The 20,499-nt window shown below is 43.6% G+C and overlaps 1 protein-coding gene across 2 annotated transcripts in view; it reads left to right on the top strand.

Annotated features, from left to right (window-relative positions):
- Window positions 1-19,930, top strand: part of LOC129863818 (synaptic vesicle glycoprotein 2C-like) — a 78,801-nt gene extending 58,871 nt beyond the window's left edge. For both annotated transcript variants that reach the window (XM_055936099.1, XM_055936098.1), the window contains exons 5-13: window positions 7,477-7,610; window positions 7,687-7,776; window positions 8,804-8,914; window positions 9,011-9,099; window positions 10,151-10,315; window positions 11,624-11,757; window positions 14,485-14,688; window positions 14,916-15,075; window positions 15,251-19,930. In XM_055936099.1, coding sequence (XP_055792074.1) covers window positions 7,477-7,610; window positions 7,687-7,776; window positions 8,804-8,914; window positions 9,011-9,099; window positions 10,151-10,315; window positions 11,624-11,757; window positions 14,485-14,688; window positions 14,916-15,075; window positions 15,251-15,434 — 1,271 coding nt within the window. In that variant the 3' untranslated portion in view covers window positions 15,435-19,930. The remainder of the gene's footprint in view (window positions 1-7,476; window positions 7,611-7,686; window positions 7,777-8,803; window positions 8,915-9,010; window positions 9,100-10,150; window positions 10,316-11,623; window positions 11,758-14,484; window positions 14,689-14,915; window positions 15,076-15,250) is intronic.
- Window positions 19,931-20,499: the final 569 nt, after the last annotated feature.

The raw sequence follows: 20,499 nt of genomic DNA, 5'->3' as shown, positions 1-20,499 counted from the left end.
CTGGGTTCGCGCCCAGGCTCTGTCGCAGCCGGCCCCGACCGGGGGGTCCGTGGGGCGACGCACAATTGGCATAGCATCGTCCGGGTTAGGGAGGGTTTGGCCGGTAGGGATATCCTTGTCTCAGTATGTAAATGTAATAAAATGTATGCACTCTACTGTAAGTCGCTCTGGATAAGAGGTTGAAGACGTGGCTGCGCTCCACAATGACACAAAGCAGATAAACTGGTTACCAACGTAATTACAACAGTAAAAAGTCATTTTTGGTCATACCTGTGGTATACGGTCTGATATACCCCAGCTTTCAGCCAATCAGCATTCAGGGCTCGAACCACCCGGTTTATAATGACTGTTATTGATTGTGTATGTTTGTTGAATGACAATGAGTTTCTTCTATGCATTACGCCATACGCTTGATCCATATTAAAGGGCTATACACTATATATACAAAAGTATGTGGACACCCCTTCAAATTATGGATGTGGCAATTTCAGCCACACCCGTTGCTGACAGGTGTATAAAATCAAGCACAAAGCCATGCAATCTCCATAGACAAACATTGGCAGTAGAATGGCCTTACTGAAGAGCTCAGTGACTTTCAATGTGGCACTGTCATAGGATGCCACCTTTCCAACAAGTCAGTTTGTGAAATTTCTGCCCTGCTAGAGCTGCCCCGGTCAACTGTAAGTGGTATAATTTTGTGAAGTGGAAACGTCTAGGAGAAACAACGGTTCAGCCGCAAAGTGGTAGGCCACACAAGCTCACAGAACAGGACCGCTGAGTGCTGAAGCACCTAGCACGTAAAGATCATCTGTCCTCTTTTGCAACACTCCAAACTGCCTCTGGAGGGAACATCAGCACAATAACTGTTCATTGGGAGCTTCATTAAATGGGTTTCCATGGCCAAGCAGCCGCACACAAGCTTAAGATTGCAATGTCCAAAGCCAAGCGTTGGCTGAAGTGGTGTAAAGCTTGCCGCCATTGAACTCTGGAGCAGTGGAAATGCTGGAGTGAATCTGGGTTTGGCAGATGACAGGAGAACGCTACCTGCTCGAATGCATAGTGCCAACTGTAAAGTTTGGTGGAGGAGGAAAAATGTTCTGGGGCTGTTTTTCATGGTTTGAGCTAGGTCGCCTTGTTCCAGTGAAAGGAAATCTTAACGTCACAGCATACAATGACATACTAGGTGATTCTGTGCTTTCAACTTTCAAATCAAATCAAATGTTATTGGTCACATACACATGGTTAGCAGATGTTATTGCGAGTGTAGCGAAATGCTTATGCTTCTACTATAGATCCAACGATACAGCAGTATCTAACAGGTAATATCTAACAATTCCACAACAATCCCTAATACACACCATCTAGTAAAGGAACGGGATGAGGATATATAAGTATAAAATATATGGATGAGCACTGACAGAGCGGCTAAGATGCAATAGATAGTAAAGAATAGATAGCGAAGGATACAGTATACAGTATATACATATGGGATGAGTAATCCGAGATATGTAAACATTCTTAAAATGGCATTATCAAAGTGACTAGTGTTCCATTTATTAAAGTGGCCAATGATATCAAGTCTGTAGGTAGTGTCATGACGTTGCCTGCGTGGGTATAGCAAACCCCATCCCCCTGTCCCTGCCTCCCCCTTTCCTCCTTCAACCCATGCTGTGATCACAGAGAGACGTTGTAAATTCCTGAGGATCTCCGCATGGCTAAACAGTATTAAGAGAGAGGGTAAACTTTCACGACAAAGGAATTCTCTTCCACCTCACAGAACTTGAGGTACGAACATATTTCATATTTCTGCACAAGTAGGAAAGATCGGTGGACAGTCCAGCTATTAACATGTCCATTGGTCGCCACGTGGGAAACTCACGTGAGACTGTGGGACCACATTACCATACCGCTGTTTATATAATAACCTCAGATATGAGGTTTACATCTGTGTGTTGTATAAAATGAATGAGTGAGTATGATACTGTTTGTATAATTGTGTAATATGATTTTGGACTGTTCTTGAACTAAATCCAAGGACCGCCCTGAGCCCAGTATGGGTCAGAGACCATGGGACCACCCCTCTCTGCTATCTGAATAAAAGCCAACTCTTAAGAAATTACCCAAGACCATGTTTCTCTCAATCACGAGAGGACAAAGGTTGCAGACCAGCTGACCTCGATAACGAGAGGGCCAAGGTTTGAGACCAGACTGCTGAATCTTTTAAATATACCACGTGGTAAAACTCTTATACCAATAATAACAAGTTTTGATATTGACTTCTAGTCTGCAGCTAGGAATTCGGTATCATTGAACGCGAAGAAAGACAACCGCCGAAACATTCATTCTATAACGAATGTCACTCTGAACTCTCCACAATAACTCCAACAAAAACTAACTTCTCTCCAACGATCAAGACGACACACACACTGAACGTAACTATATATATATTGATTGCAATTGTTCCCGAATGAGTGAGCGTTCATGTGTAAGGATTAGCATGTCAATTGTTATAGTTATGGACTCTGTAGTGAATTATTAGTCGAACGCAACTTTCCCTTTGTCTAACAGCCGCCATGCCGGTTCAGCCCACTAGGGTATATTGCTCCCATCATTTCATGTAACTATTTTAAGTTTGTTTGCTTGTTTGTGCATTTCTGTGAATTAATTAGTTAGTAATAAATAAATGATTTAAGACAATTGATGTATGGATGACTCATAGTGAAGACTGGGTTCGTGCAGATCAACGATTTACGACGTTTGGAATGAGACTAACGTGAGAAAGAGTAAATAAATCATTAATTAGAAGACTATTGATCAGATATGAAAATATCTGAAAGGTTATATTGGGAAATTATAACTTTGTAATCTAATAACTTTCCCTGGTGCCCTCGAATTCATAGTTAATTAATTACGTTATTACTCAAGTGACCGCGTAATCCCTAATTACAGGAATCTATGATAAAAACTATAAGTCTTCAATTTAACGATAGCAAAGACACAACAGTAGGCAGTCGCCTCTCTGTGCTGGTGTTGGCTGTTTAACAATCTGATGGCCTTGAGATAAAAGCTGTTTTTCAATCTCTCTGTCCCAGCTTTGATGCACCTGTACTGACCTTGCCTTCTGGATGATAGCGGGGTGAACAGGTAGTGGCTCGGGTGGTTTTTGTCCTTGATGATCTTTTTTTCCTTCCTGTGCCACGGGTGTTGTAGGTGTCCTGGAGGGCAGGTCGTTTGCCTCCGTTGATGCGTTGTGCAGACCACACCACCCTCTGGAGAGCCCTGCGGTTGTGGGTGGTGCAGTTGCCGTACCAGGCGGTGATACAGCCCGACAGGATGCTCTCAAATGTGCACCTGTAAAAGTTAGTGAGGGTTTTTGGTGTCAAGCCTTCTTCACCACACTGTCTGTGTGCGTGGACCATTTCAGTTTGTCGATGATATGTACACCGAGGAACTGAAAACTTTTCACCTTCTCCACTGTTGTCCCGTCGATGTGGACAGGGCATTGCTCCCTTTGCTGTTTCCTGAAGTCCATGATAATTTCTTTTGTTTTGCTGATATTGAGTGAGAGGATATTTTCCTGACACCACACTCCGAGGTCCCTCACCTCCTCCCTGTAGAGTGTCTCGTCATTGTTGGTAATCAAGCCTACCACTGTAGTGTCATCTGCAAACTTGATGATTGAGTTGGATGCGTGCATGGCCACGCAGTCGTGGGTGAACAGGGAGTACAGGAGAGGGCTGAGAACGCAGCCTTGTGGGGCCCCAGTGTTGAGGATGAGCATTGGATAGACCTATGCACGGGCACTTCCTGTTTTACTTTCTGCCTAAAGGAGGGGAGCAACAAGATGAAGTCATGGTCAGATTTGCAAAAAGGAGGGTGGGGGAGGGCCTTGTATGCATCGCGGAAGTTCGAGTATCAGTGGTTGAGCATGTTACTCGCTCGTGAACTGCAATCGATATGCTGATACAATTTGCGAACAAGGCTACCTAAATTCTATGTCCCTAGCTAGCCATGTCTCCGTGAAATGGAGTATGTTACAATCACAGATAACTCTTTGGAAAGCAACTCTTGCCCTAATTTTGTCGACTTTGTTAACTAGGGACTGGACATTAGCGAGTAATATACTCGGAAGTGGTGGGTGGTGTGCGCTTTGTGGCAATAGTTTGGGGAAGGCCCTTTCCTGTTTCAGCATGACAAGGCCCCCATCCACAAAGCGAGGTCCATACAGAAATTGCTTGGTGAGATCTGGCCTGCACAGAGCCCTGACCTCAACCTCATCAAAAACCATTGGGATGAATTGGAACGCTGACTGCGAGCCAAGCCTAATCGCCCAGCATCAGTGCCCGACCTCACTAATGCTCTTGTGGCTGAATGGAGTGGAGAGAGGAAGCTGTTATAGCAGCAAAGGGAGGACACTCCATATTAATGCCCATGATTTTAGAATGAGATGTTCGACGAGCAGGTGTCCACATACTTTTGGTCATGTAGTGTAGTTTGACTGTCACTGAAATATTTCATGAATTAACACTGCAATTAAATTGTGTAACCAACTAAAACGTTTGTGGACTCAGATTCCCTCGACTCATTGTAAGTTCATTGGGTATAAGAAATGAGTTATTCAAGACCATGTACTAGCCAAGCGTAACGCTGGGTACATAAATAGAATAATAGTTTTAGACATGTAAATGTAGTTAAATAAGGGTTGTGGTGGTGACTTTCTGAACGGTTAAGAGTAAAAACACAGTTTAAAGTAATATAGAAAAATATTGGTGTTTCCATTGTGATTGTAGTATATTGACCAATTTATCAGCACATTTTATGATGTATTTTCGCTTCAAAATTAACCAGAAATAACAATTTCACAGCTTTTTAATGTTTTTTTTATCTCCCATGTGGGGCATAGGAGATCCGGCTGCATACTGTACCGCCGGAGCCCCCTACAGTGGTGTTGACAACGGAAACTCATTGGCCCTAATCCCCCCAAAATCCAACACAAAGTTACACCCTTGAACTAAACCATGGATTACAGTTTCTTCTGTAGACTACTTTCAGGGCGAGGAACCTTCTAACATCAAGTTGTAAAATAGTGAACTACTCCTTTAAAGCAGATAGAAGCGAAATGCTTGTGTTTCTAGCTCCAGCTGTACAGTAAATGTCTAACATACTAATACAAAGAATATACAGTACCAGTCAAAAGCTTGGACACAGCTACTTATTCAAGGGTTTTTCTTTATTTGTACTATTTTCTACATTGTATAATAATAGTGAAGACTTCAAAACTATGGAATAACAAATATGGAATCATGTTGTAACCAAAAAAGTATTAAACAAGTCAAAATATATTTTAGATTTTAGATTCTTCAAAGTAGCCAACCTTTGCCTGGATGATAGTTTTGCACACTCTTGCCATTCTCTCAACCAGCTTCATGTAAAGAGCTTTTTTTTGTTTTAAAAGGCCAATGTTGTGTTTTGAGACAGGCTTGAAAAAGCTAAGTAGCCAGTAGGCAGAGGGTAGCATAATTTTCCTGATTCTCTGTTATAATGTAATGGGAATAATGATGCATTTTTTTGTTTTGTAAAGTGATTTCTTGCGTCAAACAACACAATAACATTTCAGTCACCTCCTTGTCTGAAGGACAAGTGGATAAACAGGTTAAGGGCCTCCCAAGTGGCGCAGCAATCTAAGGCATCGTAGTGCTAAAGGCGTTACTACAGTCCTGGATTCGATCCCAGGCAGTGTCACAACCGGACGTGATCGGGAGTCCCATAAGGGCGGCACACAATTGGCCCAGCGTCGCCCAGGTTATCGGAGGGTTTGGCCGGGCGTGCTTTACTTGGCTCATCGCGCTCTAGCGACTCCTTGTGGTGGGCCGGGCGTCTGCAGGCTGACCTCGGTTGTCAGTTCGAACTGTGTTTCGACGACACATTGGTGCAGCTGGCTTCCGGGTTAAGCGTGCGGGTGTTAAGAAGCGTTTGGCGGGTCATGTTTCGGAGGACGTATGATCTGTCCTTCACCTCCCAAGCCCGTTGGGGAGTTGCAGCGATGAGACAAGATCGAAATTGGGGAGAAAAAGGAGGTAAAAAAATTATTATAATAATAATAATAACTTAAAGCAGATACAGCCTCAGTGTTCACAGTAAGTGTGCGCTGGAAGTTGCACAGAATTTTCATAACGTTCAAGTTTGCGCTCAGCAGACCTGAAATTTGCTCAGTGATTTAACATTGGTTGTGGGCAATGCGCTGAGACCAAGGATACTGCAGGTTTGTATGTGTGTGTGGTGTGACATTGCGTTATTCTGCATAGCGTAGCTCAATAAATCTTGCTGTGTGTGTGTGCGCGCGGATGCCTGTACGTGTGCATATGTGTGTGTGAGTCAGTCAGCCATACCCTCCAGTCCATTATAATTCTCCTAATGAGATTTGTACTGGTAGAATCTAACGCATCCCCATGGGATACACACACACACACACACACACACACACACACACACACACACACACACACACACACACACACACACACACACACACACACACACACACACACACACACACACACACACACACACACACACACACACACACACACACCAACAACCCTCAAACAGACATGATTTGGTTTACAATACTGTGATATCACCATAACTCCCCCTTACACTTCTGCTATCTCCCTGCCATAACCATAGAAACAGAATCCATGGATTGATTTACTTATTAAATAGAATAAATTGATCATATTTTTATGTATTCTATTCTATGACAGCTCTGTGGCTTTCTCCCTCCACCCCAGGGGCAAGCCATAATACCACCCATACACTGACTGTAAAATCACCAGCTGTCTGCTTGCTGTGTGTCTTTATTTTCATTCTGTTCAGGGGATGCTGAAGATATACTTTATGTGCTGTCGGCCTACATTCCTTCCTGTAAGAAAGAGAATAATAGATACAGAGAAGAAAAGACAGAGAGGAATCAAACAAAAAGAAGGGAAGAGAGAGAGAGAGAGAGAGAGAGAGAGAGAGAGAGAGAGAGAGAGAGAGAGAGAGAGAGAAAAGGTAGTGTGTGCAGTGGTTGCTAACTGAGGCTGTTACCTGAGTTCTTGCTTTGCTGTCCTCAGAGATTGCTGTATCAATTAGTCTCACTGAATGCCTCCAATAAGAATTGAACCCAACGCTTTGTCATTCTCTCTCCTTCTCTCTCTCTCTTTCTCTCCCGTTCTCTTCACCATATGGTGTTCTTCAGCCTCTAGTCATTCTCATTACCATCAACATGCTGTGTCTCATGTGGAAAATAGAAGTGTGTGTTTCCTCATAAGAGACAATAATGAAACAGGTTGATGATTTAAGGGTGCTTGGTGGCACTTTAAGATTTTCAGACCTTCATACTTTTTACAAAAATACGTCATATTAGGCATGGAATTTGTATTTCTGTGCTAATTTTGCTTGTATCTGATTGGTGGTTTCTGTTTGTGTGTGCAGGTTGGAGTTTCAGTATGGGCTCGGCTTACCAGTTCCACAGTTGGAGAGTGTTTGTGGTGGTGTGTGCTCTGCCCTGTGTGTGTGCTGTTGTAGCACTCACCTTCATACCTGAGAGCCCACGGTTTTTCCTAGAGGTAAGGAGTGTGTGTTTGTGTGTGCGTGTGCGTGTGTGCGTGTGTGTGTGTGTGTAACCCTCCTCTCTGTGTATAGATGGGTAAACATGACGAGGCCTGGATGGTGCTGAAACAGATCCACGACACCAACATGAGGGCCCGCGGAGAACCAGAGAAAGTCTTTACTGTGAGTATACAGTACCTCTCTCTCTCTTGCTTGCTCGCACTTGTCTGTCTGCCTGCCTGCCTGCCTGCCTGTCTGTCTGTCTGCCTGTCTGCTTGCCTGCCTGTCTGCCTGCCTGCCTGCCTCTCTGTCTGTCTGTCTGTTTGTTTGTTTGTCCGTCTCTCTTTCTCTCTTTCGCTCTCTCTCTCTCGCTTTATTGGCATGGGAAACATATGTTTACATTGGCAAAGCAAGTGAAGTAGATAATAAACAAAAATGAACTAAACAATAAAAATGTACTGTTAACATTACACTCACAGAAGTTTCAAAAGAATAAAGACATTTCAAATGTCATATTATGTCTATATACAGTGTTGTAACGATGTGCAAATAGTTAAAGTACAAAAGGGAAAATAAATAAACATAAATATGGGTTGTATATACAATGGTGTTTGTTCTTCACTGGTTGCCCTTTTCCTGTGGCAACAGGTCACAAATCTTGCTGCTGTGATGGCACACTGTGGTATTTCACCCAGTAGATGTGGGAGTTTATCAAAATAGTTTTTGTTTTCAAATTCTTTGTGGATCTGTGTAATCTGAGGGAAATATGTGTCTCTAATATGGTCATACATTTGGCAGGAGGTTAGGAAGTGCAGCTCAGTTTCCACATCAGTTTGTGGGCAGTGAGCACATAGTCTTCTCTTGAGAGCCAGGTCTGCCCACGGCGGTCTGCCCACGCCTTTCTCAATAGCAAGGCTATGCTCACTGAGTCTGTACACAGTCAAAGCTTTCCTTAAGTTTGGGTCAGTCACAGTGGTCAGGTATTCTGCCACTGTGTACTCTCTGTTTAGGGCCAAATAGCATTCTAGTTTGCTCAGTTTTTTTGTTAATTCTTTCCAAGGTGTCAAGTAATTATCTCTTTGTTTTCTCATGATTTGGTTGGATCTAATTGTGTTATCTATCTATCTATCTATCTATCTATCTATCTATCTATCTATCTATCTATCACAAACACACACACACATTGACTGTGTCTACCCCTGTACTGTAGGTGAACAGGATAAAGCTTCCTAAGCATCTGGATGAGTTGGTGGAGATGCAGTCAGACTCAGCCAACCCTGTGGCCAAAGTCCTCTTCAGGATCAGGACCGAACTCAGAGGGGTAGGAGTCCGATTCCCAGGTGATATTAAAGCATTATGATGAACGAATTTATCACCCTCTCCCTATTTCCATCTCTCTCTCATTTACTCTGTTTAGATCTGGTTAACGTTCATGAAATGTTTCAACTACCCGGTCAGAGACAACACCATCAAACTGGCCATCGTGTGGTTCACACTGTCTTTTGGGTAAGATTGTCCTCTCAACCCCACTCTGTTTATTAAATGAAGGTGTTGAAGTGTTGCTCTTCTCTCAGCAGTACTTATCCCAGTTATCAGTCTGTCCCAGCTGAGTCTGTGTGTTCATAATGATAAGTGTCTGACTCTGAGATATAGCCAGTGTCTCGCTGATATCCCTGTGATAAATGCTAACACGCTAACAGGGAAAGAGATCACCCATCTAGACTGAACAAAAATATAAATGCAACATGCAGCAATTTCCAAGATTTTACTGAGTTAAATTTCAGAGAAGTAAATCAGTCAATTTAAATAAACGTATTATGCCCTAATCTATGGATTTCACATGACTGGGCAGGGGCACAGCCATGAGTTGGCCTCGGAGGGCGTAGGCCCACCCACTGAGGAGCCAGGCCCAGCCAATCGGAATGAGTTTTTCCCCACAAAAGACAGAAGTACTCCTCAGCACCCCCCCTCCCCCTCCTCAGACGATCCCGCAAGTGAAGAAGCCAGATGTGGTCCTGGGCTGGCGTGGTTACACGTGGTGTGCGGTTGGAGGCCGGTTGGATAAACTGCCAAAATCCCTAAAACAGCTCTGTTGGACATTCCTGCAGCCAGCATGCCAATTGCACGCTCCCTCAAAACTTGAGACATCTGTAGCATTGTGTAGTGGGACAGAACTGTACATTTTAGAGTGGCCTTTTATTGTCCCCAGCACAAGGTGCTCCTGTGTAATGATCATGCTGTTTAATCAGCTTCTTGATAAGACACAACTGTCAGGTGGATGGATTATCTTGGCAAAGGAGAAATGCTCACTAACAGGGATGTAAACAAATTTGTGCACAAAATTTGACAGAAATAAGCTTTTTGTGCATATGGAAAATGTATGGAATTTTTCTATTTCACTTCATGAAACATGCGACCAACACTTTACATGTTGCATTTATATCTTTGTTCAGTATAGCTAAAGGAACCACTTAGTATCAATAATACATTGCACTACTTTTCAAATGAACAACGTTGAAACAAAACAAGCTACGATGATGTAATCTCCTGTGTGCAGGTACTACGGCCTATCAGTGTGGTTCCCTGATGTCATCCATCACCTTCAGTCTGATGAGTACGCCTCCAGAGTGAAGACTCACAACAACGAACGTATAGAAGACTTCACCTTTAACTTCACCCTGGAGAACCAGATACACACCAACGGAGTGTTCGTCAACGACAGGTACTGTGTCCGCACGCGCACACACACACACACACACACACACACACACACACACACACACACACACACACACACACACACACACACACACACACACACACACACACACACACACACACACACACACACACACACACACACACACACACACACACACACACACACACCAACGGAGTCTTCATCAATGACAGGTATTGTAACCAACAGACTCTCTTAAAGAGACTGTCTTTAATGTGTTCAACAGACTTTGTCAGAACCCCCAGTTTCTCCAATGATAATATATTTAAAGTAGCCTGTCTCATTCCATGTTTGCAGTGTGATCCGTCATTCCCGTAAACAACACACCGTTCCTTTATCTACACCGCCTCCAGGAAATTAAAAAACATCATCTCTCTACCTCGCCTCCTCCCTACCATTCCTTCTCTGTCTCTCTCTTTCTCCCTCCCTCTCTCTTTCTCTCACTCCCTCTTCTCCTCGCACTCCTTCTTCGATCACTCTCTCTCTCTCTCTCTCTATGGCAAGGTTATTATTGCCTCTTTCAGTGGCCAGAGGAGACACCACAATGTATATTTGTATTATGCTTCTCCTCTGTACCTCATCTATGAATACAACATGACACAACACACATATATTAGATTAGATGAGAGGCAGTATCGTAATACAGTAGCTGTGGGGTGGATAAGAGACAGGCATGCTGGGATACACACAATATCACAGGACCATGTTGACGTACTACACCGCTTACATTAGAAACCATGGTTACCTCAGAACTGAAAACAATCTATTCGAGCTGTAATACGTGAGAGATGAACTTTGTTCATCTCAACACCGCGTGTGTGTGTTCGTGTACGTGTGTGCGTGTGTGTGTTCGTGTACGCGTGTGTGTGTGTGTGTGTTCGGGTGTGTGTGTGTGCACTTATGCTGTGTTTTGTTTGTGCATCAACAATACTGGCCAGTGGACCTGCGTTGCTTCTCTGTTTTGTAAAGTCTTTAATCAGTCCAGTCCAGCCGTCCAGTTCAACACGTCTCCTTATCTCGCGGATAGAAAGGGCTGAGTCAGCGTATAGGCCAGGATTGGCTCCTAGTTAGTGGTCTCACACCGCTGTCTGCTGGAGAGGATATCATAAATCGTTTATTTGCCTGATTACAATCTCAGCTCCCCGGCTTTGTGTGTGTCGACCATAAATAAGTGTTGGTGTAATGGAGTTTTTTATTTATTTCTGTGTTCTTCTTTTTTTCTTCTTGTTTTCTTATTTTCTTCTCCTCTCCTCCTCTCATTCTGTCCTAATCGCATATCCGGCTCGCTAGGTTCATCAGCATGAAGTTGAAGTCCGTCACCTTCGTAGACTCCACCTTTCAGAACTGTTACTTTGATGACGTGTCAACAGTAGGCTCATTATTCAAGAACTGCAGCTTCGTAGAGGCCTTCTTTTATAACACTGGTGAGAGTTGACACACACACACTTGGATATTTACTTGAAATGTAACTCACGTCTCTTCCTCACAGCAACCATGTTACAGATGAGGTGTCCCCTTGCCTAGCCTCTCCTAAAACCCTATTATGCTTCAGACATAACTCTCTTTCTCTCCTCTCTCTATATTTCTCTGCTCTCTCTCTCTGCTCCCCCTCTCTCTATTCTCTCTTTCTTTCTGCTCTCACTCTCTCTGTCTCTGCTCTCTTGCTCTCTCTTGCTCTCTCTCTCTTTGTCTCTCTCTCTCTCTGCCTCTATCTCTCTTTGTGTTCTCTTGCTCTCTCTGCTCTCTCTCTCTCTGCCTCTCTATCTCTCTTTGTGTTTTCTTGCTCTCTCTGCTCTCTCTCTCTCTGCTCTCTCTCTCTTTGTGTCTCTCTATCTCTATCTCTTTCTGCCTCTCTATCTCTCTTTGTCTCTATCTCTCTCCCTCTCTCTCTCTCTCTCTCTCTCTCTCTCTCTCTCTCTCTCTCTCTCTCTCTCTCTCTCTCTCTCTCTCTCTCTCTCTCTCTCGCTCTCTCGCTCTCTCGCTCTCTCCCTCTCTCCCTCTCTCCCTCTCTCCCTCTCTCCCTCTCTCCCTCTCTCTCTCCCTCTCTCCCTCTCTCTCTCTCTCTCTCTCTCTCTCTCTCTCTCTCTCCCTCTCTCAGACACCTCATTCTCTGTATTGTGCCAGAGACAGGTTGTAGAGGAGAGTGAAGAGTGGGTTCAGGCAGTTATAGCTTTTCCTTTGAATTTTCCCCTGCTGAGATTGCCTCTTTGCTTCCTGTTCATTGTGCTTGACAAAGAAACCGAGCCGTGTGCACCACCTACAATAGCATTGCAATGATCGTTACACACACATAGGCTCCTGCAGCATTAAGTTCAATTCCATTTGATAGACAGAGGGTCACCAAATTAAACATTCTGCTCTAAAGTTAAGGCAAGGAAAGATATCCTTTCTAAATTGGCTTCACACAGACCAATTCACGTTGTAATGGTTAACGCTCCCAGATCTTGGTTAACGCTATCTTATAGTACTGTTTATGACATACAGTAACAGTCAAAAGTTTGGACCCAGCTACTCATTCAAGGGTTTTTCTTTATTTGTACTATTTTCTACATTGTAGAATAATAGTGAAGACATCAAAACTATGAAATAACACATATGGAATCATGTAGTAACCAAAAAAAGAGTTCAACATATCAAAATATATTTTAGATTTTAGATTCTTCAAAGTAGCCACCCTTTGTCTTGATGACAGCTTTGCACATTCTTGGCATTCTCTCAACCAGCTTCATCTGTTATTCCATAGTTTTGATGTATTCACTATTATTCTACAGAGTAGAACATTGTAAAAATAAAGAAAAACCCTTGAATGAGTAGGTGTGTCCAAACTTTTGACTGGTACTCTATGTTATATCATCGTTATGACTGTTACGTAGCTCTTATGAAGTAAGGTTCTGGTAGAGTGCAATTTAAATATAAGAGGACCTGACTAATGGTTGAACCAGACAACACCTCCAGGACACCAAGTGTTTCTGAGGGAGTAGTGAATTTGGGGGACTGTAAACAGCCACGGTGCAGTTCAGCTGACACAGGTTTAGAAACGGTTCCCCCTCAGCCTTTCGGAAACAGCTGAACATGAAAACAATTTGGGCGTGTCAGCTTGGTGCAAAAGCCACATGGGAAATGTAGTCTTACTGCCTCTAGCAGTGACACTCCTCCTGGGAGCAGAGACCAAAGAGAGAGGAATGGGGAAGAGTGTGGTAATGGAGGGAGCGGGGAGAGAGAAAAAGGGAGTGAGAGATGACGAGAGAGAGGTAAAGAGAGAGAAAAAGGGAGTGAGAGAGGAAGAGAGAGAGGTAAAGAGAGAGAAAAAGGGAGTGGGAGATGACGAGAGAGAGGTAAAGAGAGATAAAAAGGGAGTGAGATAGGAAGAGAGAGAGGTAAAGAGAGAGAAAAAGGGAGTGGGAGATGACGAGAGAGAGGTAAAGAGAGAGAAAAAGGGAGTGAGAGAGGAAGAGAGAGAGGTAAAGAGAGAGAAAAAGGGAGTGGGAGATGAAGAGAGAGAGGTAAAGAGAGGGCAGTGATTGTCTCCTTTATGTGTATTAATAGTTCTTCGATCAGAGGGGAGTTACGTAGTTATCCCTAAAAGACCTGGGATGTTTTTGCTGATGGACCATGTTTTTGACCCCCCTCCCACCCCCTGTTCACCCTTCCCTTCATGAAGAGAAGTTACTGAGGCAAAGAGGCAGGGTGGTACCATTTGTGAATGATAGTGGGCAAACATGAGTTAATAAAAGAGTTATAGGCCTACTGTCTTTCCTTATGAAAAGGGGATACCTAGTCAGTTGTACAACTGAATGCATTCAACTGAAATGTGTCCTCCGCATTTGACTCAACCCGTTTGAATCAGAGAGGTGCGGGGGGGGGGGGGGGCTGCCTTAATCGACATCCACGTCTTCAGCATCCAGGGAACAGTGGGTTAACTGCCTTGCTTAGGGGCAGAACGGCAGATCTTTACCTTGTCAGCTCGGGGATTCGATCCAGCAACCTTTCAGTTACTGGACCAACGCTTCTACCCGCTAGGCTACCTGCCGCGGGTTCAACCACAGCGGGTTCAACCACAGCAACAAAATCCACCTGCCAGACAAAAAGCACAGAAAGGAGTCAAATTAGTACTCTTCATTCTCTGTTCGTCTCCATGTCTTTCTCTCCAGATATTGACGATTCTAAGCTGGTTGGGTCGAGGGTGATCAACAGTTCATTTCATCACAACAAAACGGGCTGTCAGATGACTTTCGACGACGACTACAGCGCCTACTGGGTCTACTTTGTCAACTTCCTGGGGACACTCGCCGTGTTGCCCGGCAACATAGTCTCCGCCCTCCTCATGGACAAGATAGGGCGCCTGAGCATGCTGGGTAGGAGTGTTTCAATTGTACACGTTTTTGAAATTCTACTGCATACAGAGTATGTCTTTGGAATTCAGACAGAGTTTCAATTGCATGACTACCCCACTGGAGTTTGACCTTGCTGTGAAATGAAGAAAAACAATCATCACCAAGAAGAGTATGTATTTGTAATGTGTTATCAAATGACATCTTGTGTTTTTGTGATCTTGTGTGTAATAGCATGTTTTGTCCTTCAGGGGGCTCCATGGTGCTGTCAGGCATCAGTTGTTTCTTCCTGTGGTTTGGTACCAGTGAGTCTATGATGATCTTCATGCTGTGTCTCTATAACGGCCTCAGTATATCAGCCTGGAACTCCCTGGATGTAGTCACTGCTGAGCTTTACCCTACAGACAGGAGGTGGATAGATCACACACACACACACACACACACACACACACACACACACACACACACACACACACACACACACACACACACACACACACACACACACACACACACACACACACACACACACACACACACATACAGAGACACATGTACCCTGACTCTCTCCTCCTCTCCTCTCCAGGGGTACAGGCTTTGGCTTCTGTAATGCCATGTGTAAGCTGGCAGCGGTGCTGGGGAACCTGATCTTCGGCTCTCTGGTTGGCATCACTAAGGCCATCCCCATCCTGCTGGCGTCCACTGTACTGGTGGGAGGAGGACTGGTGGGGCTACGGCTGCCTGACACACGCGGCAATGTCCTGATGTAGAACTACACTACCCAGCAGCCTTCACTCATGTGCCGGTTAGGCTTTTGTTGAACATGCTGTCATAAGGACTACATATCTGGGCTGGGTAGAATTAGCTAAGCTAAACAATAGTACACGCCGTAACAGTACAAAGTCCGTCATAAGCTGACATGTACTGTCTTTGTTTTAAGACAGTGTTATGTAGGCCTTATTACAGCATGTTCAAATAAGGTAATAGAGAAACACCAATGGTTGCCCTACACAGGCGCCACACAGAACACATGTGTGTAAAAGGCTTTACCACCAACCACTCACAGACTGTACTCTGTCTTCAGTCCAGATTTTACTGTAAAATATGGGCCATCATTTGTTTGCTTGTTTATTTATTAATTTGTCTATCAATAATGTAATAATGTTATTTATTGTGTCGCTGCTGTGCTATCTTGTACTTCAAACCAAAATGCCAAGAAGTGCTGTACACTTCAGAGTGGGGCGTGATTTCTCCTTTCAAAGTAGTCAGTTATTCATGATGTATGTTCAAGCCTTTTGCACCCCCAGCTCCAATTGCAAGAAAAACATGGCCATAGTAAAATAGAAATAGTAAGAAATAGCTTTTAGTGTCGTCAAAAGTTACAGGAAATTAAGCAGCTACATTTCTAAAGAAAACTGTGCGTGTGTGTGTGTGTGTGTGTGTGTGTGTGTGTGTGTGTGTGTGTGTGTGTGTGTGTGTGTGTGTGTGTGTGTGTGTGTGTGTGTGTGTGTGTGTGTGTGTGTGTGTGTGTGTGTGTTGTGGGACAGCTTTAGGGCTTTGTTCTCTGTTGCTATGGGTCTCTGTCAAAAGGAATTTATTCAGTAAGAAACCTCTGAGCTGCTAGCGATAGCTCTTCCCCGTTTCTTTGTTTCTTTGTATCTGTTTAACTCTTTCTTTGTCTTTACCTGTATCCCTACATCTCTCTCTCTCTCTCTCTCTCTCTCTCTCGCTCTCTCTCTCACTCTCTCGGTCTTTCCATTTATCTTTCTTACGTTGTCTCTCTCTCCTTACCTTGCTCTCTCTGTTTCTTTCTGTTTTGATTCTCTCTCCATCCCTCTGTCTTTCTCTCTCTCTGCCATGCTGCTTGTCTCATACGGTAGCTTACCCTCTACAAAACTCGATGGCCTTTCTCAAATGTCGTGCCTCGTTCCCTCCAACCTTTCTCTCTTATGAAACTGCTGGAAATCGCTCGAGTATGTAGTTCTTCTCTTCTTCGCTCTAGTGTGTGTGTGTGTGTGTGTGTGTGTGTGTGTGTGTGTGTGTGTCTGTGTGTGTGTTTGTGTGTCTGCGGGTGTGTGTGATATATGGGCAATCTCCTGTGAGCTAGCTTGTCAGTTTCACCATCTTGGTGTGTGACCTAATTTAAATCCATAAACAGAAAAGTAATATCTGCTTATGCGTGTTTAGGTTATTTGTTGCCGAGTTGGTATAACCTTAAACTATGTGTTTAAGCAGAACGCAGGTGGACTTTAATGGGATGATATATGAAAAAGCCATTGTAACAGCCTGGTCTCATTGACTAGACCTAACATGGTAAACGTAAATCCGGGACACTCAAATTAGTATGATATGTTGATTTGATATGATTTGTCACGTTTGGTAGGGTTACATAAGACCGATGGTTACTTAAGGCAAAAACTAAAGATAGGATGGTTGATCGGGGTGGATGGGTTGGCGTATAACACAAACGTCTAGAAACCCAAACGTTGCGAGTTTGAATCTCATTACGGACAACTGTTGCTAATTAGCACCTTTTCAACTACTTAGTATTCTTTAGCTACTTCGCAATTCTTTTGCATGTTAGCTAACCCTTCCCCTAACCCTAACCTTATGTCATGCCCTGTTTCTGTTCTGTTTCACCTGTCCTTGTGCTCGTCTCCACCTCCCTCCAGGTGTCGTCCATCTTCCCTATTATCCCCTGTGTATTTATACCTGTGTTCTCTGTCTGATTGTTACCAGTTCGTCTTGTTCGTTCAAGCTTACCAGCGGTTTTTCCTGTCAGCTCCTATCGTTTCCCAGCCTCTCTTTGCTAAATCAAATCAAATCAAATTGTATTGGTCGCATACACATGGTTAGCAGATGTTAATGCGAGTGTAGCGAAATGCTTGTGCTTCTAGTTCCGACCGAGCAGTAATATCTAACAACGGTTTTGACCATTGCCTGTCCTGACCCAGTACCCGCCCTCCTAAACCTCTCTGCCTGACCCAGAGTCCTGTACCTTTGCCTTACCCTGGATTTCCGACCCATGCCAACCTTGACCTGTCTTTGTCTGCCTCTGTTGCCACAATAAACAGTGTTACTTCGACAGTCTGCATCTGGGTCTTACCTTGATCCCTGATACCTTAACCCATTAACCTAACCCCTAAACTTAACCCTAACACCCAACCCTAACTCCTAGCCTAGCTAATGTTAGCCAGCTAGCTATAATTCGTAACATATCATATGAAATGGGTGATGGTGATCCACAAATGAATACATACCATACGAAACGTAACATAGTGTTTTCAGATTTACGTACAGAATCATACGAAATGCTCTGAGACCAGGTTGATTGTAAACGTAGCCTGAGTTTTATCAAAGGTACATATTGCTGCTACCCTCAGTGCTACGGTTCTGATGTGAATACAAGTTAGGTGATAAGATACGTACTTTAGTCAGCCTAGGTGCCTATGTTACAAAATATTGATTCTGTAAGGACAGAATCCGAACTAGAGAAACGTCAATGAAGGATTCCGGCTTGTCATGTTAAAGGGATGTTTCACCCATTTCACTCTTTTACATGGATTACTTTCTAGGTATCCATACGATTATCTAAATGTCTAGTTTGTGGGGAAACTGCAGTAGGATATTGGCATTACTGCAGTGCATGCTTTTGCTTTTGACCAGGAATGGATAGTTTGTGTAGATGTACAATATGTGTGTGCATGTGTGTGTGTGTATGATATCGGGTGTGCGTGTGTGTTTATTCTAATGTATACGTTCAAAAGTTTTTAGTTTTCCAACCATGGGTTGGGGTCGATATTGATGAGTTGATTTGACTCACTGAGGTGTCTGATTGGTTTGTTAATGAGTTTCTGTGTCTGTCAGCTTATCCAACTGCATAATTTGCAGCCATCTATCCCTCCTCACATCACTCTGTGTGAAACAAACTCTAAGGCCTAGATTCAATCAGATCAAGCATTAACTGGAGACAGCAGACACCAGCATAGTGGATGTTTTGGCAGCATCAAATCTGTGAGCAGCTGCTCTTTTGCGATCATTGTCACAAAGAGTTGGAAGTTCCGAACGAGAAAGTATAGGCTATACAGAAATAATTATGCTCAGAATGAAAAATCATGAAATCAAAATTAGGATTTCTGTCAGCCTAATTGATGTGTAGATTACATCTCAAATTCCTGTGTTCCAACTTGTAAACAAGGCTGCATAGGATTTACGTTAATGCGATGGCAATGTCCGCTTTAGGTATAATGCCAGGAGCCGCTTGTGGATTTGACAGCTCTAACGCAGTTCCGCCTCCGCCAGAACAAACGCTATGCGGATCTGATTGAATAGAGCCCTAAAACTACACCTCTGTTAAAATAGGAAACTTTGCACGTGTGCTACTAAAGTATTTATGTTGCTGTGCTGTTTTTGTGTCTCTGCTTACAGGGATGTAGTGGTAAAAAATATATAAAGGTGGCTATACGTTGAATGCCGGCCGAGATGACAGGCGTAGAGGATCGAGTAACGTAAGCACTAATGCTAACCATGCTAGTTGATGTAATAGCCAGGTGTGCTAACAACGTAATAAACACTTTTTTAACGTTTGTTTCCGCTCAACTACATCCCTGCTGCTGTTCTTCTGTAGAGGAGCTGCTATGTTAATCTGGGTCAAAGGTGAATGTATCATTCTGGTGAGGTCCTTGTTGTCAGGTTGTTCTGTGGGCAGGTGTCTGTCCCTTCTTCTGAGTTGACTTCTGGGTAGTTGTGACAGGCATGCCAGTGGTGAGATGACTGTACTATACGTAGCTACAGACATGTTATAGACCAGGACACCTCAACTCCAGGCCCTCCAGGTCCATCCACAGTACTGCTAGGTTTCTCTTCTCCCCTTCTCTCTCTCCTTCTTCTCACCGATCATTCAATAATTCAAGTTTATCTGTACTTTTCCCAAAAACATTTGTGCTTTACAGTAACCCAGTCTAGACCCTGAAAGAACAAGCATGTGTTAGATTGGCCAGAGAATCCACTGAATCAGTCCCTGATCAGAGGGGAGGGATGAAAACCAGCAGTGCTGCAGTTTACTAGTCCTTTAGGCCCAGGTTGGAATAGCCCTGCTATAGACAATACATAGATAGAGGTGTGTGTTAAACCATTTACTAAATACCTGTCCTTGATGTAATTTATCTTGAGGAGGGAACATTAACATGTGCAATGTCTAAAGTCTAAAGAGGTAGGTTCTACTGGGATCTACATGTATTCAATAAAGGCTTACATTATCTAACAACCATGGTACTTGTATTACAGATTTTACATTGGTGTCATTTGTCAAGATGGACAGAGGGTGGAGCTGTTCATTCAGTATGTGTGTGTGTGTGTTACAACTGTTTTGGCTTAGAGTTATAGGGCTAATGTGCTCTTCTGTTGCGCATGGGATCCAGTTTGACCATAACTGAGTGTTGCTGAGTATCTCACAGTTGTACATAAGCTTCAGCAACATCATAAGTGATTTCCAATAACACCCTTCATGTTATCTACAGGCTACTGTGTGTGTGTGTGTGTGTGTGTGTGTGTGTGTGTGTGTGTGTGTGTGTGTGTGTGTGTGTGTGTGTGTGTGTGTGTGTGTGTGTGTGTGTGTGTGTGTGTGTGTGTGTGTGTGTGTGTGTGTGTGTGTGTGTTTGTCCTTTATCCGGATCCTTTGAGAACCCTGTTACTACTAAAGTCACTACTACTAATATTACTACGTAGTAATACTAATACTACTACTGCAGCATTCTAGTTTCAGAGATCAGTGACAACAACAAGAGCAAAAACTCCCTTGAGGATCAACTTTGCTCTTTCTGCTACACATTATAT

This window comes from Salvelinus fontinalis, chromosome 10 (assembly GCF_029448725.1).
Source record: "Salvelinus fontinalis isolate EN_2023a chromosome 10, ASM2944872v1, whole genome shotgun sequence".
NCBI classification, from domain to species: Eukaryota; Metazoa; Chordata; class Actinopteri; order Salmoniformes; family Salmonidae; genus Salvelinus; species Salvelinus fontinalis.
This window is presented reverse-complemented; position numbering and strand designations above follow the sequence as displayed.